General features: G+C 33.1%; 2 protein-coding genes and 1 pseudogene across 7 annotated transcripts; all 3 read left to right on the forward strand.

Moving 5' to 3' along the window:
• The first annotated feature begins 6,247 nt into the window (after positions 1–6,247).
• Positions 6,248–10,157, forward strand: LOC147395549 (short chain aldehyde dehydrogenase 1-like). Its single transcript, XM_086451779.1, has 3 exons — positions 6,248–6,331; positions 6,907–6,966; positions 9,258–10,157. Exons 2-3 carry the CDS (start codon positions 6,929–6,931, stop codon positions 10,054–10,056), a joined length of 837 nt encoding a protein of 278 aa, XP_086307905.1. The 5' UTR covers positions 6,248–6,331; positions 6,907–6,928; the 3' UTR covers positions 10,057–10,157.
• Positions 10,158–11,274: 1,117 nt separating this feature from the next.
• Positions 11,275–18,975, forward strand: LOC147395550 (short chain aldehyde dehydrogenase 1-like). Of its 6 annotated transcripts, none has more exons than XM_086450571.1 (5): positions 11,275–11,424; positions 11,574–11,641; positions 16,611–16,665; positions 16,926–17,018; positions 18,030–18,975. In XM_086450571.1, exons 3-5 carry the CDS (start codon positions 16,628–16,630, stop codon positions 18,823–18,825), a joined length of 927 nt encoding a protein of 308 aa, XP_086306697.1. In that variant the 5' UTR covers positions 11,275–11,424; positions 11,574–11,641; positions 16,611–16,627; the 3' UTR covers positions 18,826–18,975. The 6 variants fall into 6 exon arrangements, with proteins under 6 accessions (XP_086306697.1, XP_086306699.1, XP_086306700.1 ...); XM_086450573.1 differs by having other exon boundaries at positions 11,587–11,641; XM_086450574.1 differs by lacking the exon at positions 16,926–17,018.
• Positions 12,819–15,242, forward strand: LOC147395551 (secoisolariciresinol dehydrogenase pseudogene; annotated as a pseudogene).
• Positions 18,976–22,621: the final 3,646 nt, after the last annotated feature.

Consider the following 22,621-nt stretch of genomic DNA (forward strand, 5'->3'; position numbering starts at 1 on the left):
AATTAGGGTAAATTACACTTTGACCCTCAGTAGTTTGACATAATTCCATTTTGACCCCTTTAATGTTTTGATAATTAAGCTTACCTCCCCTCTTTAACAGGTTATAATTCAGATGTTATTTTGCTATTTTACCCTCTTATTTTATATTACTTTTTATTAAAAAAATAAATTTTAAAACAAAAATTAAAATGCCCCCATCTAACACTACAAAAACGGCTTCTTTTTGCGGCGGAGCGTTAACGGCATTTTTAAAATGTCGCCTCTAATTGTTAACCAACAACGGTAGTTTCAACCGTTGGGAATACTATACAAATAACAGCGTTTCTATAAAATCGCCGTTAATTAATTCGGTTAATTTTTTAAATATATAAAAATGATTTAACGGCGGTTATGATGTGCCGCTAATACATAGGAAACAACAGCATTTCTATACAAACATCGTTAATTTTTAAATATATAAAAACGATTTAACGGCGTTTATGATGTGCCGCTAATACATAGGAAACAACGGCATTTTCTCCGTAACCGCTGGGAATACCATACAAATAACGGCGTTTTTATACAAACGCTGTTAATCAATTCGATTAATTTATAAATGTATAAAAAGATGAGTTAACGATGGTTATGTTGTGCCGCTAATACATAAGAAACAATGGCAGTTTCCACAGAACCGCGGGGAATACTAAACAAATAGCTGTGTTTCTATAAAAACGCCGTTAATTAAATAGATTAATTTGTAAATGTATAAAAATGAGTTAATGGCGGTTATGATGTGCTGCTAATACTAAAGAAACAACGGCATTTTTTTATAAAACTGCGGGTAATACTTATAAATTACGGCGTGTTTATAACCGCCGTTAATTTGATCGAATATTTTTTAAATATCTGTTAAAAGATTAAACGGCAAGTATGAAACAACGGCACTTTTCTACTAAACCGTCGGTAATACTTAAAAAATAACGGCAGTTTAGGGAAACGCCGTTAATTTGCTCAGATATTTTTAATGTATAAAAAAGATTTAACTTATGAGTTCCCTGGGTACTCCCTAGATCGCGAGTATTGAAAGATATTGGGTCTACCAATCGGCCTTCTCTAATAGGGCACTCAATCAATCTCTTTTCATATCGATTTTCATTAAAGGGCTGGGAAGAAAACTACAAGAGAGCTGTTGAGTGGAAGGTGTATTACCGTTGGGATAACGGTGCAGTAGCAGTGGTAACTACAGTAGCATCGACCGCAATGGGAACAGTCTTTATGTGCCACTAATACACATGAAACAACGGCTTTTTTCTTGATAATCGTCGATAATTTAATCCGATCATTTTTTTAAATTAATTAAATTTATAAAATATGTTTTACATCATTTTTTAAACGTCGGTAATTCAATCTTTAATGGCAGTAATTAATGATTCGTCGTTAACACATTTAGTTTGTTTGGCTATAAGCGGCAAAAATTTTCTTTCGATAGATCAATTGACTCAACACCTCATCTCGACCGAGTCATCCAAAAAATGAACCACCTTGGGTTAGAAATTGAACCGATTTAATCGACTATATATATTTTTTAGGAGATGTATCTTAAAAATACTTATATGTTAAATATTTTTGGATAGTTTTATATATTCGAATCCGATAATATCCAAATCGAAATAATATATTATTTTATTTTATTTTATTTGATTAATGTTTTTATATAGATAATATAATAAATAATTATTATTTTTAATAATGAAAATAATTATATTATCCTATCAGATATCGAATAATATCTTATTCGAATTCGAATTCAGATATTAGATAAAAATTTCGAATTTGGATATTACTACTTCCGAACCAATAAGCATCCATTGACAGCCTTACATTGAGTTGAATCTCAATTCATTTAAAAGGGATAAAAAAAGAGAGTTTCTATTGACTCACAAACTTTTGCTAATGCCACCCAATTCATATGTAAATAAGGAAGTTTCTATTGCCACACCAACTTTCGCTAACGATACCCAATCCATATGTAAATCAGAGAATTATCTATTTTTTTAGAGGCGTTTTGGTTGTGAACCACCACCAACACAGCAACACCGACGGCAATTTGCGGGAAATCGTCGAAAAATCACGAAATTTTGGCGCCAACATTTCATTTTATTTCCTCTCTCCCTCTTACACTGTACATCTCCCTCTTTCATTCCATCTCCCTCTCGCACTGTCTCAGTCTATAACGTACTCTCTCTGTCCATCTTACTCTCTCGTCCTAACTCCCAATCTCTCATTCTCACACCCTTCTCATCTTTGTTACGATTTTCATCCCTACAAAAGGCGTAGAAGCTCAACTCATTGTGGTTTTTTTTTTACCAAGGCTCTCTAGATTTGAGGTTTGTAAAGGTTTTGCTTTTTAAACCTCATTTACTATGATAAATCTCATTTACTTCGTCTTGAATGTTCTTTTTTTCATGAATTTTTGAGTTTTTGTTCATTTTCTTTATAGAACTATGGATTTATTTGGTAAAATTGTTACTTGGATGCTGAATTTTGTGTAGAATCTTGAATTGGGTATGCTTATACAGGTTTCAAGAAATTTATGGAGGAATTTTTTAGTTTTTAATTAATAATTAAGGGTTAAGTTTTATGGGATTTGTTTTGTTTCTGGTAATTTGATCTTTAAAGATACCCAACTTATATGGGGTATTATTGAACAGTTTTTTTTTCATGAATTTTGGAGTTTTTGTTCATTTTTATAGAATTATGGATTTCTTCGATAAAATTGTTACTTGAATGCTGGATTTTGTGTAGAATCTTGAATTGGGTATGCTTATACAGGTTTCAGGAAATTTATGGAGGAATTTTTTAGTTTTTGATTAATAATTACGGGTTAAGTTTTATGGGATTTGTTTTTTTTCTGGTAATTTGATATTTAAAGATACCCAACTTGTATTAGGTATTATTGTTTACTAGTTTATGTTATAGCGTGAACTTGTATCTACTTCTTGGGGGTTGGAGTTTTCTTATTTGTCTGGTAATTTGAGTTATTGAAATTGAAGTTGTTGCTTATAAGGGTTCCACAATCAATCGAAACTTAGAATGTTAATTGGTATGCTTATTGGGTTAGAAATGACAACTAATTATTTAATTTATTTTCCATATAATATATTGTGTGCTAACTCTTTTGTTTATTGCATGTCTTAGATGGACCTTTCAGAGGATGGGTGAAGTCCATTATAATATGAGATCGGTGAGGGGTTGTCTGGATTTACTACCAAGAAAAGAAGGGGTCCAACAAGGTGCTTGAGCCTATTTTCTCTCCTACCAAATAAAAGGCTAAGAATAGAATTTGATCAGGCAAAACAACCATTTGGAAAACATGTGCCAAAGATGTTTAACTTTTGTGGGGTTATAGCTAGAGACCCATGTATGTTTCGTTTAGATGTTCAATCGTAGAGAAAGATTGATAAAGATGACAAAGAGCATGCATGGCAAATGCTACTGGTAGGTTACATATGTTTTAACATAATTATAATACATTTTATTTTTGTCTATACTGGAAACTATTAGAATGATATAATATTTGATTGGCATATTGATATATATAGGAAAAATTCGAAATTGTCAAAGAGAATCGCTCATTTGTCATGAAAACAATGGGTAGGAAATGGAAGGACTACAAGTACGGTCTTAAACGTACTATTTACGATGTGTACGATGATGATGCAATCCGATATGAGCATCGTCCCGATGGTGTTCCTATTGAGCAGTGGGCAGCACTCATAGTTATTAGAATTCAGAGTTAGGACAGGTACATGCTTAATATTTCAGATTTGTTACCATTGCACATGATATTTGTATTAATTATTTTTCCTTAATACGGCGTCGAAGTGAGACAAATAAGAATAATCGCTCACAGCAGACAATGCTACATACGTCTGGTTCAAAAAGCTTTGCTTGCTTTCGCCATAAAGACCAATCGCCGTTAATATATAATACCGACGGTTCTTTATCATATTGAGGGATTTGAAAACGCCGGGGAAGACCGTTTATTTTGTAGTGTAAGCATTCATTGAACCCATTTTTTCACATGCATATTTTTATTTATAAAAAAAATTAACATTTAAAAAAAAAAGGCAAAATGATCTTTATAAAAGGAATGCAACAGTTAGCTTGACGCAAATTTGACGTATTGGGGTAAGTGAACCCCTTAGATAACTATAAGAGAAGTAAGTGCAATTATCAAAACATTAGTGGGTCAAAAGGGAATTAAGCCAAACTACAGGGGTTGAAGAGAAATTTACCCAAAAAAAAATTTACCCAGAAATTTACCCTAAGGGCACATGTTAAAAGTGCAATAAATACACTTTGGAAATTAGATTATCAGGTATTTTGGTAAAACATAAAATTTTAAGGGCATTTTAGGTACAAAATCAAAATTTCAAATTGTAGTTATTGCACTTTAACAAAATCCAATATTATAGTAATATTTTTATCATTTATCCATACCTTCTTCAACATTCAAATCTCAAGAACAAAATATGTATGATTCTTGAAATTTTGGTCTAGTCAAATAGGTATTTATTTTGATTAAATCATTATTTTTAAAATTTTAAATATTTACTTTCTAAATAAAAATGTGATATTGTGTCCAATAATCTTCTAATCCACCATATTCTATATAAAAAATATTATTATTATTTGCATATAAATATGTATTGATAAATAATAGTATCCACGACCATATGACTCTGATTAACCAACTTGGTAAGGGGAATGGGGTTGCGACAAGATGAAATAAAGAGTTTTAAAACAATGTCCCTAATTGTCTCTATATCTTCAAATCTAGAGGAGTTAAGTACAAAATCCAGGTAATCTTCAAATTTTAAAGGTCCTCTCAATATATATTATTCACTTTGTGAACTTTCCTTCTTTGTGTCTTTTCTTTCCATTTAACTTTTCTTGAAGGAAAATGCTGAAGTGACATTGAAATTGACATTCTTTCACTTATTGTTGAAGTGGATGTGTGTACATAATCATAAATGCTTTTCACCAACGAATGAATGGGAAGCATACATGGTTCTATCCACACTAACATGTGAATCATGTCAATTTTAATATTACTCCACCACAACTCTTTCTTAATTGCTACTTTTGACCTATAAAAATTATCAAAACAACCCCAAACTTAATTTAAATTTTATTTATTTTCTTATGATCAAGATAAGATATTTAAATCAATCCACCAATAATTTTTTTTTTTTACAATATTTTATGTCTTTTGAGAAGGAAATCCTCTTAAATAAACATATTTCCACCATTGGATTCTCAAATGTTAACAGGAAACATTGACGTTTTTCTAAAATAAATGAATGAATAGTGCTTAAAGCTAACTTAAGCTACATTGTGGCGATTAGCTTGAGTAGTTGTTGAATAAATTTCTGACTTGTTGGATTTCATGTTTTGGAAAATTGGGATTTTTTGCTTTTTCATTAATCAAGTGATCCCAAATCCCTTAATAATTGGGTTGAGTTTTGGTTTGATAAATTTTCATAATACCATTATCTTGACCCGATCCAACCCAATCCATTGCCACCCCTAACATCAAGGTGTCTCCCATGTGTCCCCTGCTAAGGTCACTCTAGCATGCCTCTTTGTAAATTCCTAAGTGTAATGAGTTGTGAACTAATTTTTATTTTTATTTTTAAAAAGAGATTTTTCTCTTTCACATGAAAAATAGCCGTTTCAAAACTTTTAACCTTATCAATTGTTTAGGGTTAGAAGTTTAACAATGGTCTTCATCCTCACCAAATATCAAATACAAGTCATTTTCATGTATAAATCCCACAAACTCCTATGAGAAAATATGTCCCAAAAATCATTCAACAAATAACTTGGCTGCCCCTTACCAAGATTGAGATTACTTCTAGGTTTAAAATTTATAAAGTTATATTTAAAATTTTTAATTTTTTAGATTAGATAGTAAAAAAAAGATATCTTTATAATTTTGAAAATTAATTAATGTATTTTTAGTAATATGTATTATAATTTTCTTAATTTTTTATCAAAATGATCTTGATTATATTAAATGTAAATGTAAAAGTGGGGATATTTATGGCAACTCAAACATGAGAGCTACCATATTTCTCTTAGCAATTATTGTATCAAATTCACTTTTAGATGGGTTGGTAACTATATATGTCACGTGACACACGAGATCGACAGTGGGAAATAATATTCAACACAAGTCTTTGGAGTTTGGACCACAGTGTCCTCTCTACTCTTTATATGCTTCTACTCTTCTTCCTCTTATCATATTGCTCTCTCTCATCTCACTGATTTTCCATCTACGTTTCTGGTGAGTTAAATTTAAATTTTTTTTTTTTTTTTTTTTGAAAATTTGATATTTTATAAAGGATCAGGATCCGATGACACATGATCCCTATACTGTAAACACAAAATCCAACAGCCAAGATTTATATGTATCCCAATAACATACATCTCTGAGATACTTATTATCTTGAGGATAAATCTCAACCCTTGGATTTTGTGTTTAAACAATAGGGATCATATGTTTAAATCTTGGTCTTTAATTTTGTGTTTACACGGTCGGGATCATGTGTTTTTCTCACGAGTCATTGGAACGGCCTAATATAAATTTTACAACAATTATATCATAATTATTTTTATTTTATTTTTTCTAAAAAAATTCAATTATATAATATACTTTTTGATGTAAATACCCAATTAAATTTACCTATGAAGTTAAATCTATTTCCCAAAAATATTATATTACCAATATAATATTACAAACGTTACCAGTTATAATGAATATTTTTTTTTTCATTTATTTATTTATTTTTCTTGAATTATTAAATAAAAAAGGGATATTTTTATTGAAAACATCCAATTAAATTTATATTATCTTTACAGTTGAAGTACTTAGAAGCTAAAGATGAAGGGTGCTCACTTGATAGCTCCAGTTGCAAAAAGGTAAGCCCAATTCATACCTCTCAATCTTAAGAAAGTGTTTGGATGCAGGAGAACTCAGTCCGGATTATAATTAATCTTTGATGATTCAATTTACAAGAATTACAGTGTATATTTATCCTCGATGAAGTGTGGTTCTTTCGTCTAATGGTAGGCCTCAGGCCCTCAATGGTGATTTCTAGTTATCAGATTCTAGTATCGTTCATAATGCCCATGGCCAAGGGCGGAGCTAGTAAGGAGCTGGTGGGGGCAATTGCCCCCACAGAACTTTGAGGCTCCCCTATATTTTCAACTAATTACATGTCCCATTTGTTCCCACTTCCTCACCTCTCTCCTCATTTGCCCCCACACCCTCACCTTCCTCAATTTTTGCTCCCACCCTTCAATTTTTTATTTATTTTTTGATGACATTGCCTATGACTGGACCTTCTCATATACTAAGTGGAAATGATCTAAATATCCTTTTTCTAAACCTCTGAATTTCTCCTTAAAACCATTCATTTTCAAGTTTTTCAACTATACAATTAACCATAATTTGCCCCCACTATCAGAAAATCTTGGCTCCGCCCCTGCCCATGGGTGAGGTCGAGTCCTTGTGAAAAAAATTAGGGTAAATTACACTTTGACCCCTTGTAGTTAGGCATAATTCCATTTTGACATTCTAATGTTTTGATAATTGAGCTTACCTCCTCCCTCTACCGGGTTAAAATTCAGATGTTATTTTGTTATTTTTCCCTCTTATTTTATATTATTTTTTATTGAAAAAATAAGTTTAAAAGAAAAATTAAAATGCCCCCATCTAAGCATTCATTAAACCCATTTTTTTCACAAGTATATTTTTATTTATAAAAAAGAATAACATTTTAAAATGGGTAAAAGGATCTTCATAAAAGGAATGTAACAGTTAGCTTGACGGCAATTTGACGGAAGGGGGTAAGTGAACCCTTTAGATAACGATAAGAGAGGTAAGTGCAATTATCAAAACATTAGTGGATCAAAATGGAATTAAGCCAAACTGCAGGGGTCAAAATGTAATTTACCCAAAAAATAATAATATTTGAATCAAATTACTAGAAATAACCAATCAGATTTTTACTGTTACTTATTACACCCCAATTTAAAATAAAGGAAATAAGTAAATGATTGAGACTAGATTGCTATTTTAGGAGGTTTGGATCTTATATGAGCTTAATCATAATTGTAAACAGCTATAGAAATTGTTTAAACGAGTGTTATAATGCTTTGTAATGTTGAAATAATAACTTAAACCAAACTTTCGTAATGTTTGAATGGTGTTTTAATCTTTAATTGGTGTGTAATAAATAATTTAAGAAACTATGGTGCAATAAGTAAAAGTTGGGGTGTCAATAGCAGCTCTAAAAAATTATAATAAAAAAAAAACTTTAATAGATGCAAGTCAAACAAACCAAATTGAAACCAGTTCTGAATTCTGATTGTAGCAAGATAGATTTGGTAGTCAAATTGATTCTTAAAGTGTTGGATAGGACAAAGGAGAATTCTACATAGTATGTAGATGGGCAGTCCAGACTCAGAGCCACTCATATATCATATTTGGCATAGGACCTTATCCATTCAAGTAATTTTTATTATTATTTTTTTTTAAACTTGGTATCCCTGTGGATAGCGGGTTGTGCACGGTCCATCAGGTTTTGCCCGACCCATACAACAACCTTATCCATCAAGACTAATCCCATCCCACCCTCTCATGTGACACCATTTAAATAGTCACATTTTTGTGAAAGGGCATATTGAGACATTCAAGTAACTTGGTCCAATGTCCAAAAGCGTCATACATATCTTTCCAGAGAGTAATGATTTTTTGACTCCCCACGTGGCATACTCAAAATACTCTCCTAATGTGCCATGTGCTAGAATCATAGATCTTTTTGCCTTGGGATACACAACTGCACATATTTATGGGGATGTGCAAATGTGTATCGTTAGGGAGAGTATTTTGAGTATGGCACGTGAGGGACTCCGATTATCACGACTCATCTTTCAATTCATAAGACTTGGACTTATGTGATGTTTGTGACTTGTATTCTGATGGTATTATATTAACTGAATGGATTGTACACCAAAGGACACTCCATGAGTCTAGCTCTAAATCGCCGCTGCACGAGGAGGGTTGGGTAGTAACATCTTCATATATCTGATTTGCATTTTTTTTTTTTTTTTTATGTTTGTAACCATTGTTTCTCGGACCCAATTTTGTACATTTTAAATAGGATTGATGATGACAATGATGAAATTTTGAAAACATAATTATGCAGGTTAAAAGGTAAGGTAGCACTAATAACAGGTGGTGCCAGTGGCATTGGTGAGTGCACCATGAGATCTTTCATCAGTCATGGTGCCAAAGTCGTCGTAGCTGATGTTCAAGATGATCTAGGCTTCTCCATATGCAAGGACATCGGATCGGATGACATAATGTCCTTCATCCATTGTGATGTTACGAAAGATTCCAACGTTCAAAATGCAGTCGACACTACTGTCTCTAAGTATGGAAAACTTGACATAATGTTCAACAATGCTGGCATAAGTGGGGATTTTGACCCTAAACTCTTAGACATCGATAATGAAGACTTCAAGAGAGTGTTGGACATCAATGTATATGGTGCATTCTTGGGTGCCAAACACGCTGCGAGAGTGATGATACCAGCGAAGAAGGGAAGCATACTCTTCACCTCGAGTATTGCTACAGTCACTGCTGGCTTGACAAGCCATGCATACACCACATCAAAGCATGCTGTGTTGGGCTTGACAAAGAATTTGTGTGTCGAGCTTGGACATTACGGGATTAGAGTAAATTGTATATCTCCCTACGGAGTTGCCACCCCATTACTAAGGAATGCGATGAAGATGGAAGAAGCGAGTGATGTGGAGGATATGTTCAAACAGTTTGCCAATTTGAAAGGAGCGGTGCTGAAAGCGGAGGATGTAGCCGAGGCAGCGATTTATTTGGCTAGCGATGAGTCTAAGTATGTGAGTGGTCTCAATCTTGTTGTTGATGGGGGATATAGTACAACCAATCAAGCTTTCTCCATAGCTATGAAAGCTGGAAATGCTTGATCTATTGATAGAATTATATTTTATGATGCATTATGAAGCTAAAAGTTTCTCTCTTTTTTTTTTTCTACATTTTATCAATAAATTCAAATTGTTGGGGTTAATTTGTTACTTAACATACCTTAGAGTGAATGCGGTACGTGATTTTAAAACTCAGTTTCATGTCTCGTCTCGTCTCATCCATGTTAGATATCGAGTTGTCTCGAATGAGTTTTCTACTAAGTTTGAAACATCTCATTCAAAAATAATAAAAAATAAGTGTAGGATTTTAAATCTCGTCTAAAAAATTGATTAGTCCGTCCTTCTCATTCATGCCTGATATTGAGATGACTCGGACAATAAGTCTTGGTCTTGGATGAGTTTTGAAACCATGACGCGCTATCCCATCAAGGTAATATTTTCAATGACATCCATGCCTACCTAACTTCACGCCTTCTTTGTACACATGTCTCAAGTCCACTGGTTAGTTTATCTTTTTGCGAGGGACTAGTTGTCGTGTTTTGCCAAAATAATAATAATAATAATAATAATACTCGACACATGCCACTTGTCAATACTTTCTATCAGAATAAGAAGGAAAAAGTTGTAGGAAAGTAGAGTGATATTGGAGAGAAAAAATACTTGCATTTTATTCCTTATTATTTATTTTTACATGAATCGTACCTCTATTTATACACGTACATTGATAGCTAATTATCATAACAGAATAGCAAACTGGCTAACTAACACAACTGACTAACAGACTGATTTGTACAACCAACTAACATAACTGACTAATCAGATTTGTACAGCCAACTGACTAACAGATTGATTTGTACAGCTAACTAACATAACTGACTAATCAGATTTGTACAACCCACTAACATAACTGATTTATAATCTAATACTCCCCCTCAAGATGGAGTGTAAATGTTAATAACACCCATCTTGGAAAGAATATTAGAGAAGAGATTGTAGCCAAGAGGCTTAGTCAAAATATCGGCTAGCTGCCCAATTGTGGAAACATGTAATGTTTTCATAGTTCCTGCCAACAGTTTTTCTCTAACAATATGACAATCTATATCTATATGTTTTGTACGTTCATGAAAAACTGGGTTGGCTGCTATGTGCAAGGCAGCCTGATTCTTTCATTATAGGCCTGGACTCTAATTTTAGACTAATTTTTAAAAGGCCCGTGATGAAAATTCTCAAATTAAATGACAAGTATACCAATCAGATGTGTCCGAAGCTACTTTACAAAACTACTTAGGAGTACAGGATCACGACTCTCCCATTCAATTATTTAACGCTTGCACTCCTCTTCTTCCTAGATCTGATTGCTCCTCTACCCATCACAGTTATTTGCCATTAACGCTTGGGCTGAAGTGTTTGGTGAGTTAGAAACTTAAAACTATTTCTGAACAATTTTTTTTTTTATATATAAATATTAAAAATATGTCAATTTTTATGAGAATTGTATTTAAATTTTTATTTTGAAATGTTGAATAAAATATAATTATTAACTTTTCATTTTAATTAAGATAATTTTTACAGACAACTAGAAACTAAAGATGAAAGGTGTTCACTTGCTAGCTCCAGTTGCCAAAAGGTAATTAACCTGGCTTCATCTCACACCATAAGGAAGCTTTTGGATGCAGGATACCCCTATCCTGATTATATTTGAAATCTTTGATAACGTATAATAATTTTATCCTTGATTGATATAATGGGTCAGGATCAGGATCAAGGGACACATCATCTCATTAATAAATTTTCAAAATATGGGTTAGAAGTTTCGGATTGAGCTGATTTTTTGTGAGGATGATCTCTATGATGGAAAGATCATCTGGAAAAAAAAAAATGCAGTCCAATTTGAAACTTCTAACCCATTAAAAGTGATTTAGAATGTGGATCGTTGATTTTTTGCCAATTTTTGTCAATAATTTGTAAATCACTTTTGATGGATTTAAAAGTTTTAGATTGAACTGACTTTTTGTGAAAATGATCTTCTCATCATAGTGACCATCATCGCAAAAAATCAACTCAATCCAAAACCTCTAACCCATATTTTGAAAAACCATTGTTTTTACATATGTCCCTTGAACCGCCCCTGATATAATTGAGTTATAATTTTATCTATATGCTTTAAATTGATAATTACCTTACTTTTATTTTCTCTTCACGTTACAATCCACTTGATTGGTGATTTATAGTCATTAGATTATAAAAAATAAAATTATCATCGGCCTTAGGGATGTCAATGTGATCCAAGAGGATTTACACACATATTCTATAGTAAATTTAGCATGACTTTGTCATATGGAATTGGTCGCGTAGCCCTCTGGACTATGGACTATACATGTAGATAATTTTGAATTCGTATGACAAAGTTATGCCAAATTTATTATAGACTATTTATGTAGATCCTTCTGGATCCCAATGGGTCGATCCCTAAGAAAATTAGAATTAAAACCACTATATATTTTTTATTTCGGTTCTTGTCGATTTCGATTTTAAAATAAGTGGTATTGGAACCACCAAGAACCACGTGTACCCATTAGTCTGATTCTCAAGAATTAAATGAGAAAAAAAATATTTCAAAATCATTATAAAAAGAAAATTCTTCTAAAAAATAACAAATTATCTACAAAGTATCAAATTCATTATAATTTATTTCACTAAAAATATGATTTAATTTTTTTTTTTTTTTTTTCAAAAGATAAAATTAGTCTTCTTTACAAGTAACAAATTTTAAGAAGAGATTACCCATTTTGAGTTTCAATATTTAATTTATATGAAAAATTGAAGAACTTTTATGCAATATATGTTAATTTTAAAATATAGGAAAATACTAAAGTATGTATAATGTAAAGATAAGTGACAAAATAAATTGGTTCCAGGTACCCATAGGATAAAACCAAAGGTTTCTTATCAGTTTGGTTCCATATTAGAACTGATTCTAATCGGATCCAATAGAAAATGAATTGGAATTGGAACTGGGGTTTTCGATTTCGATTTCAATTCCGAGTAACACCCATTAACACTCCTAATGGGTGAGATACATAGCCCATAAGGAAAAGTAATACTTGGGTCAAACGAGTTAGGGTCCCAAATCACCAATCAAGTTATCTTTTCCTCTTTGGCACAAGGGTTTATCTAGTAGGGGGTGTTTAAAAAGCATGACTTCGGAGCTCCCACAAAATCAAGAATAAAAAAGAGTTAGAAACCAAAATTCTCAAAAAATAATCTTGTATACTTTGACGTGACAAGCACTGAGGACTTTGTGAGCACCGTGAGCAAAAAATGACTCTTCCTGAAAAATTGTTTGCTCACAGAAATCTGGAATCTACCAATCATATGTACCCATATGTATTGGATGGCATTTGTCATTTACAAAAATACCCTTGTTAATTACATAACTACCCTTGTATGCTTGACATGGTAAGCACTGAGGAGTTTGTAAGCACTGTAAGCAAAAATTCTATGACCAAAAAATGACTCTTCTTGTTTACTCACAAAAAAAATTTTCTCATAGAGCTCACAAAAATTTCGGATCCACCAATCACATGTACCCACATGTATTGAATGGCATTCGTCATTTACGAAAATACCCTTGTTAGTTACAAAACTACCATTGTATGTTTGACGTGGCAAGCACTAAGGAGTCTGGGAGCACTCTGACCAAAAAATGACTCTTCTCAAAAAATTGTTTGCTATACAGAGCTCATAGAAATTTGGGATCCAACAATCACATGTACCCATGTGTATTGAATGGTATTTGTGATTTATAAAAATACACTTGTTAGTTACAAAACTACCCTTAAATGCTTGATGTGGCAAGCACTGAGGAGTCTGTGAACACTGTGAGCAAAAAATGACTCAGAATTCTCTAGACCTGCTTTTGGTTTCTTGAGCAATTGTAGAAAGTAAAAAATTTGAGTTGTGATAAACTGACACTCACTCTCTGATCTGACAGTTCACATAACCATAGATCTTTTTCCTTGTGTATCTCAAAGAAAATGATTTATGGTTCTGTGAATTGTTAGATCAGAAAGCCTACACATAACGTTAGTTTATCAAGATTCAAAAAAAAAAAAAAATTATGATATTTTGGGATGAAAATACTTTTTAATGAAAAAAAAAAAATTCCCTAGATCGACTATTTTGAGAGTCACTCTTCACAATGTCCAAGGGGATCTAGGCCTTTCTATTTGTAAGAACATTGGGTCCGATGACCATATTGCATTCGTCCATTGTGATGTCACCAAAGAAGTTGATGTCCAAAATGTTGTCGATACAACTATCTCAAAGTTTGGAAAGCTTGACATAATGTTCAACAATGCTGGCATTAGTGGGTTCTACAATCTTAAATGTCGATTATGAAGGATTCAAGAGGATGATGGATGCTAATGTCTATAGTGCATTGCTAGGTGCCAAACACGCTGTGAGAGTTATGATTCCCGCAAAGAAGGGAAGCATACTCTTCACATTGAGTATTGCTTCGATTGTTGCTGGTTCGGCACCCCATGCATACTATATAACAAAGCATGCTGTGTTGGGCATAACGAAGAACCTATGTGTCGAGCTTGGACAATATGGGATTAGAGTAAATTGTATTTCTATTTCTCCCCATGTTGTAGCCACCCCAATGTGTAGAAAGGCAATGAGGTTGGAGGAAGCAAGCTTCGATTTTCAAACTTGGAAGGGGTGGTGTTGAAAGCAGAGGATGTGGCTGAGGCAGCAGTTTATTTGGCTAGCAATGAGTTGAAGTACGTGAGTGGTCTTAATCTTATCGGTGGGGGTGGTTGTAGCACAACCAATCAAGCTTTGATTAATGCCATGAAAGCTGGAAATTCTTGAACTATCAGTAAAAGACTCAGGATCCAATAGGGTGTCCTGTTCCTATAAAATAGGTTTAGGACACCTTGAGCTCCTATTATTCTCCAATCAAAAAGTGTCATGTAAACACCGTTCTGCTCTTGGTGATGCATTGCCAGACTGAGCTTCTCTTTTTAATAAATGTTACATGTTAAAATTTAAATGTTGCTAATCATTCATCATTATTATCATTATCATCAACAACAACAACAATAGCAAAGCCATAATTCAACGGTTTAAAGAATCTTGTTTCTTCATTTATTTATGTTTGAAACAATGTCTTTTGATAATTGTAACATGTTCGTAGCTTGTTCATAAGTGAAAATGATTTGTAAGGTTCGTAGCTTAGCTCCCTTACAACTATATTTATAGATAAAAATGAATGAAAGCTTTCGATGTCTAATCAAAGACTAGTGTATATTTGATTCTCCTTCTCAAGTTGAAGATCTTACATATACTAATTTCTTTTTAAAACAAAACAAAAATCTAAAAGATAAGTCATTTTAACTAGTTGGCCATTTAGGGGATTTATCCATCCTTATCTAGTATGTGTGGTTTGTGGGGTATTGCATGTACGTGTACAACGTAAAAAAAAAGCCCACATTCAACAATTCAAGGCCACTAAATTACAGAAAAATCGACGAATCAAGGCACTAAATTTTTCATTACATATTTTTTATTTGATTGGTCAAAATCATTAAATTAATGGAGGATGAGAGAAATTCAACGACTTTAAACTGTCAAATTTGAGGAACATAAAAAATTTCAACAATCGTAAACTGTCAAAATTTGATTTCTAAAATTCATGGGCTTTGACTCATCAAATTTTAAAGTTTTCACATAGGGGACGACTACGATGTGGTTCTTAAAACACTTAGAACCATAACCATTATTTTTTTCAGATCTGATTTCTATTACGGTTCAATCCCAAAATAAGTCGAACTAAAATTAGAACTACAAAAAAAATAGGTATCCATCGATTCCAATTCCCAAGATTCCAATGAGGAAAAAAAAATATTTTTAATAGCTATCTAAAAAAGTTTTCTTTAAAAAATTATCATATTATATATAAAATTAACTTAGTTATAATTTTTAAGGTAAAAATATAAGTTAAGAATTTTTTTTTTTAAAAGTCACACATTTTATAAGCGATACTTATTTTAAGCTTCAACCATAATTTATCTTCTTTTGTTCCTTATCCAATCAGAAAAAAAAAAAAAAAAAACTGTGTACGGTACATGTATGACAAGACAACACATGCCACTCAGTCCATAATTATTGTCCCACTGCGTCGGAGTAATTCTCATCATCGGCCTGGACTGGACTCTAATTTTGATTTATTTATAAAAAGCCCATGATGAAAATTCTCAAAAAACGAAGTAAAAAAATACCAATCAGATAGTCCGAAGCTACTTAACACAACGACTTAGGTGTACAGGATCACTACTCACCTACTCTATTAATGCATCCACTCCTCTTCCTCCTCCGATTGCTCCTACCCATCACTGTTATTTGCCATTAACGTTTGGGTTGAAGTGTCTGGTGAGTTGAAATATTAAAATTATTTCTGAAAAAATTGATATTTTTTATATTTATAATTATATATATAAATTTTTTATGAAAATTTTTGTTGAATTTTTCTTTTTCGAAATGTTGGATAAAATTATTAACTTTTCATTTTAATGGGATAATTTTTACAGATATTTACAAGCTAAAGATGAAGGGTGCTCACTTGCTAGCTCCAGTTGCAAAAAGGTAAGTTACCTTGACTCATCTCACAGCTTAAGGAAATGTTTGGATGCAGGATATATAACTCTATCCCGATTATACAAGAAATCTTTGATGTTGTGGAATGCATTTATCCTTGATAGTTAGCATGGCTCATGGATAAGCATTTCTTGAAGATCTGAGTGATAATATATCTGAATTCCGAGTTGACTAATTACTAAACTTTTATTTTCTTTGTATGGCACATAACACACCTGACTAATTACTAAATTTTTTTTTCATCATAGGCTTCATGAAGAGGCCCACACGGTTGAGGTGAAGCCCATAAGGGAAAATAATGATTGGATCAAATGGGATACAAATCCCAAATCACCAATCAGGTTATCTTTGCCTTTGTGGCCATGGTTTTAAAACTTGGTTTCGCATCTCGTCTCGTTCAGGCCCGATATCGAGTTGTCTCGGATGAGTTTTTTGATACGTTTGAGACATCTCGTTCAAAAAATCAAAAAATCAAAAAATTCAACGTGAGGTATTAAATCTCGATAAAAAAAAGTGACTTGTGAGTTGGTCTTGTTCAGCTCCAATACCGAGTTAACTCGGGCCATATTTCTCGGTCTTCAACAAGTTTTAAAACCATGTTTGTGGCACAAGAACTTATCCATTAAGTGTGTGTGTGTGTGTGTGTGTGTTGCATGGTTCTAAAACTCGGTTTCGTGGCTTGTCTCGTCCATGCCAGATACCAAGATGTCTTGAACGAGTTTTCCGGTAAGTTTGAAACGTCTCATTTAAAAATTTGAAAAATGAACGTGGGATTTTAAATCTCTTCTGAAAAATTGACTTGTCCATCCGTCTTGTCCATGCCTAATACTGAGACGATTCGTCTCGGTCTCGGACAAGTTTTGAAACCTGTGTGTGAGGCCAGGAGGGGGAGTTAAAAGCATGACAATAGACTTGTCTAGACCTGCTTTTGGCTTCTTGAGCAATCGGAGAAGATTAAAATTTATGACATTTTGGGTTGATTTTTATTTATTTATTTATTTTTAAGTTAGTTAAAAAAAATTCCCTCAATATTTTCATAGTCACCCTTCACAATATCTAAACTGCAAAAACTACTCCATTAAGGGTTGATTTCACCCAATTGCCCACAACAAAGTCGCTTCTATATCAAAAAAAGCAATTCTTGAACACCATCACCAAGCAATTGACGTCTTAATAATTTTTTTTATAAATGGGATTCAAAGGTGGGTGGTTCCATAGAAGCACTTTGGTTGAAAGAGGAAAAAGGGCCTTAAATTCCTAAAGTTTAAAGCTTCTTCACCTCCTAAACTCAATAAAAACTACTTCTTGTTCATTCGATGTGTCAATCTGAACACATTATTTATGCTTCCCAGGTTAGAAGGTAAGGTAGCAATAATAACAGGTGGTGCTAGTGGAATCAGTGAGAGCACAGTGAGGTCTTTCATCCGTTATGGTGCCAAAGTCATCATAGCCGACGTCCAAAGTGATCTAGGCCTTTCTATTTGCAAGGACATTGGCTCCGATGACCTTATCTCGTTCGTCCATTGTGATGTAACTAAAGAAGTTGATGTCCAAAATGTCGTCGATACAACTATCACAAAGTTTGGAAAGCTTGACATAATGTTCAACAATGAAATTAGTGGAAACTTTGGTTCTACAATCGTAAATTTGGATTACGAAGAATTCAAGAAGGTGATGGATGTTAACGTCTATGGTGCATTGTTAGGTGCCAAGCACGCTACGAGAGTTATGATCCCCGCAAAGAAGGGCAGCATACTCTTCACCTCGAGTACTAGTTCGATGATTGCTGGCCTGGCACCACATGCATACGGTATATCAAAGCATGGTGTGTTGGGTATAACGAAGAACCTATGTGTCGAGCTTGGACAATATGGGATTAGAGTAAATTGTATCTCTCCCCATGCAGTTGGCACACCAATGGCAATAAAATCATTGAGGATGGGGGAAGCAAGTGAGGTGGAGGAATTCTTTTGTCGACTGTCAAATTTGGAAGGGGCGGTGTTGAAAGCAGAAGATGTGGCTGAGGCCGCGGTTTATTTGGCTAGCGATGAGTCCAAGTATGTGAACGGTCTCAATCTTATAGTTGATGGAGGCTGTAGCACAACTAATCAACTTTTGATCAAGGCCATGAAAGGTGGAAATTCTTGAATTATTGGTAAAAATACTCTTGATGATATCATCATAAACTAAACTTCGCTTGCTTTTTATTTGATGTTGTATATGTTAAAGATTGTTAAATTTGTTGTGTACGTGAACACCTTTGTAAAGCTCACTTAGTAATTTAATCAAACTCTTATTAGGTATTTCACCAAATAACTTGTATGTCACACCTTCGAAGACCTTGTTTGATAATGACAATGAATTATAAACACAATTAATAGTGGCAAATGAAAAGAAGATAAACAATCACACAACCAAAAATCAGGGACACAGATACCCTTACACGAGATTTTATATGGTTCACCCGAAAGTTACGTCAACAGAGGTATGAGGGTTGAAACTCCATTTTACTATGAAGAAATTAGGTAAATTGATACAAAGAATCACTTCTATTACTTAGTTTCACATTCTTCTAGATCCCAATCTTCCCAAACCTCTCCACCTCTCTTCTCTTGAGTTTTCTTTCTCTACTTTCTCCATTAGAAAAGACTTAAGACTTCTTAACAAAAGAAAACAAACCCCATAAGTAGACCACTTACATAAATTACAAACCCAACGCAAATTACCTTGGACCTGACAAATTCCCAATGGATTCAATGAACCAAAAACTGGCTTTGGTCTTTCTGAGATTCCTTCGAATAGAGTAGTTCTACAAAGTGGAAACATGGGTAGTTACAAAGAGTTACAGAAGTTACAATGGTTACAGAACATGTACAATAGTTACAGATCATGGCTGATGTGGAAGTTACAAGCAGCTCAGATAACATGGCTGGTGAGGCAAGTTTAGGTGGCAACAATATCATTTCTAACATGCCCCTTCAAGGGGAGTAGCAACTCGTTGACAGTCGACTTAGCCTTTAAACGCTGAAATCTTCTGGATGTGAGTCCTTTAGTGAATATGTTCACGATTCGATCAATTGTCGATAGATATTGAACGAAAATGTCACCACGAGCTACTTTTGCTCGAATGAAGTGGTAGTCCACTTCAATAGGTTTTGTTCTACCATCGAGGCAAGGTATATAGCACTGAGATTGTCGCACAATATAATGGGAGGAGTACGCAAATAAATTCTCAAGTCTTTTAAGATCATCCTTGTCCAAGCAAAATGAGCTGCAACTAATCAAACACTCATATTCAATTCTCCAGCTCTACTTAACGAACTCATACTCATTTCTATGTAAAACAAATAAATCTAAAAGATAAATCATTTCAAGATAACCCAAATGTTCTACTTGGGGGGATAAGGTAAATGTGCTCGATTTTGGCAATTCTTTACTATTAATAAAGCCTATAATCCTCTACTCCGTATATCAAGTTTAATTTATAACATGTAAATTAATTATCAATCTTGTTCTCCATAATTTTAGCCAAATTTACAGTTTTGTTTAGAGTTTGGACACTTTAAAACGAAATATTCAATTCCACCAAATTTGGAAGAAAAAAAAAATGCTCACAGAATCTGGGATCCACCAATCACATGAGCCCGCATGGGTTGAATGGCATCCTCAATTTACAAAACTACCCTTGTTAATTTAGACATGGCACACATTGGAGAATCTGTAAGCATTGTGACGGAAAAAATGACTATTCCTTCATCTCCTTGTACTACTCATTTTATTAGGAGTTAAGTGTATATATAGAATAATAAAATGATCCCTATGCGGATGTGGAACCAATAAATTATAGAAGTCATATCATAAAATAATATACACAATATCATGGGGAAAACTATAATAGTGAAGTTGGGGAAAATTATTTAATGAACCTAGGAGAAGGGATATCTTTGTAGTAAAATCTTTCTTTCCAAATCCCCTTTCACCTTAACAAAAGTTTTAAAATACCCTTTTCGCTAATGTACCTAATCATTTTAGTTGTGACTACGATCTATTCTGACTATTTGTGAAGGTGAATGATGAATGAAGGATGACATACTCATAATTTCAAAGATTTAAATGTAATTTTGGATATATTTCGATGGTTTTATAACAATGAATGATGAACGAAGAACAACATACTTATAATTTTGTAGATTTAGTCGTAACATCTAATCCTAGTGTTCATTTAACCATTATAATACACACATTTTTGGTATTTTAAGAAGATCTATCTAATGTTGACCTTAAAAAATAAAAATAAAAATTAAGTCATCGAGATCGACATTTGAAGTGTTTGAGATCGATGATTTAAACATTGATTTCAACACTTTTCATTTTTTCAGATCAACTTAATTAAGTTAAGAGAGGTGAGAAAAGGGTATCTTGGATACTAAAATATTTATCTCAAGGTGAGGGCATTCAGAAATAAAGATTCTACTAATTAAGTAGGTTATTAAGTTACTAAAAAAAAGGTGATCTAGACATGGACCCCAACAATCGATCAATAGTAAAGATACATCCCAAGTGTTTTCAACTTGATGGCATGCCCCCTTGGCCTAGGCTTTATGTTATAAATTAACAAAAAATGATCTAAATGCCATTATCTTCAACCTCTAGCTAATTTTCTCCAAAGCCAATCATCTTCAACATGTAAAGTTTTTATCCTTTTCTTCAAGCTTAAGATCCTATCTTCCTCAACCTTCAAGTTACAAGAACAAGATAGGATTTTTTTAAGACCAATGAAATTTTGGGTAAATAAAATCAAGGGTTTCTATAGGACATATTTTTTTTTTTTAGCTTTTTTGTTTAATGATAGTGAAGGTGAGCTCAATGGGATTTAATCCTTGGTCATGGGATTAACTCTCCTCAAGACTTTACCACTTAGCTAAGTGGCACCGTTTGTTTCTATAGCACATTGATTAAGAGATTAAATAAGAATAATGATGAATGCATGCAATTTTGAGTACGTGGCTGATGTGGCAAGGGCACAAAACTGCAAATTTTTTCTTGTGCATCTCAATGAAAAGATCTATGGTTCTGTGCCCTTACCATGTTAGTCGCGTACCCAAAACCACGTGCATTCATCACAACTCATTAACCAAGTAAGAAATAGTTGACCCTAAAGTTCAATCGTTTGAAGGTTTTTTATTAGAAATTTTAGAGAAGTAGAACATCGATGGAATTTTGTATTGAAAAATCATTGATTTCTACAAGATATGGAAGAAGAAATCGAGTAAGTAAGAAATAGTTTCCCTAGAGTTTAAGAACTTGAAGATTTTCTTTCTTTCTTTCTCAACCTTTAAATTCTATCTTTCAACCTTCAAAAAGCCATTAACAAAATAGGATTTTCGGAGAAGGATGGACTATGGGGTTGATAAGTGAAGGAATTCTACATTACATTAAAGGTGGGTTGAAAATGAGTTTTTAACCCTTTTATTTATTTATTTATATGCGAGGTTCAATGAGTTCAAAATAACAGATTTTCTAATAAGAAAAATTCAAGATTTTGACTTGAGGTCGAAGACAAGGAAAGACCATTAGATAACATGTATCACATGAGCTTCGAAAGGGAATCATATTAAAATTCTTGAACTGAGACTTAGTGGGTGATAATAATACAATGTTAGGGAATCCAGAGACGTCGGTCAAGAAGAATTTTTGTTAGTTACTATTAGTATCTCAGACGAAACCGAGGTCAAGGGGAGTAAGTCATCAGTTTAAAAACATGGGGTTTTCTCTAATATTGACCAAAACATCCACCCCAAAAGAAAAAGGAAAAAAGAAAAAAAGTTAGGGGTATTTTAGAATCAAGTACTTAAGTAATTTGTTAAAATCATGCAATAATTGTATACGTGGCGATCACTGAATACGCAGAAATCCTGAGGTTGATATTTTATTCTACATAGTA

The sequence above is a fragment of the Akebia trifoliata genome, chromosome 8 (genome assembly GCF_017979445.1).
Source record: "Akebia trifoliata isolate Shusen 1 chromosome 8, ASM1797944v1, whole genome shotgun sequence".
Classification (NCBI taxonomy): domain Eukaryota; kingdom Viridiplantae; phylum Streptophyta; class Magnoliopsida; order Ranunculales; family Lardizabalaceae; genus Akebia; species Akebia trifoliata.

Coding starts and splice junctions, on each gene's coding strand:
- LOC147395549 (XM_086451779.1), top strand. CDS start 6,929: ATGAAGGGTGCTCACTTGATAGCTCCAGTTGCAAAAAG. Junction 6,967..9,257: donor ATAGCTCCAGTTGCAAAAAG/GTAAGCCCAATT, acceptor ATAATTATGCAG/GTTAAAAGGTAAGGTAGCAC.
- LOC147395550 (XM_086450571.1), top strand. CDS start 16,628: ATGAAGGGTGCTCACTTGCTAGCTCCAGTTGCAAAAAG. Junction 16,666..16,925: donor CTAGCTCCAGTTGCAAAAAG/GTAAGTTACCTT, acceptor TTTTCATCATAG/GCTTCATGAAGAGGCCCACA. Junction 17,019..18,029: donor AATCCCAAATCACCAATCAG/GTTATCTTTGCC, acceptor TATGCTTCCCAG/GTTAGAAGGTAAGGTAGCAA.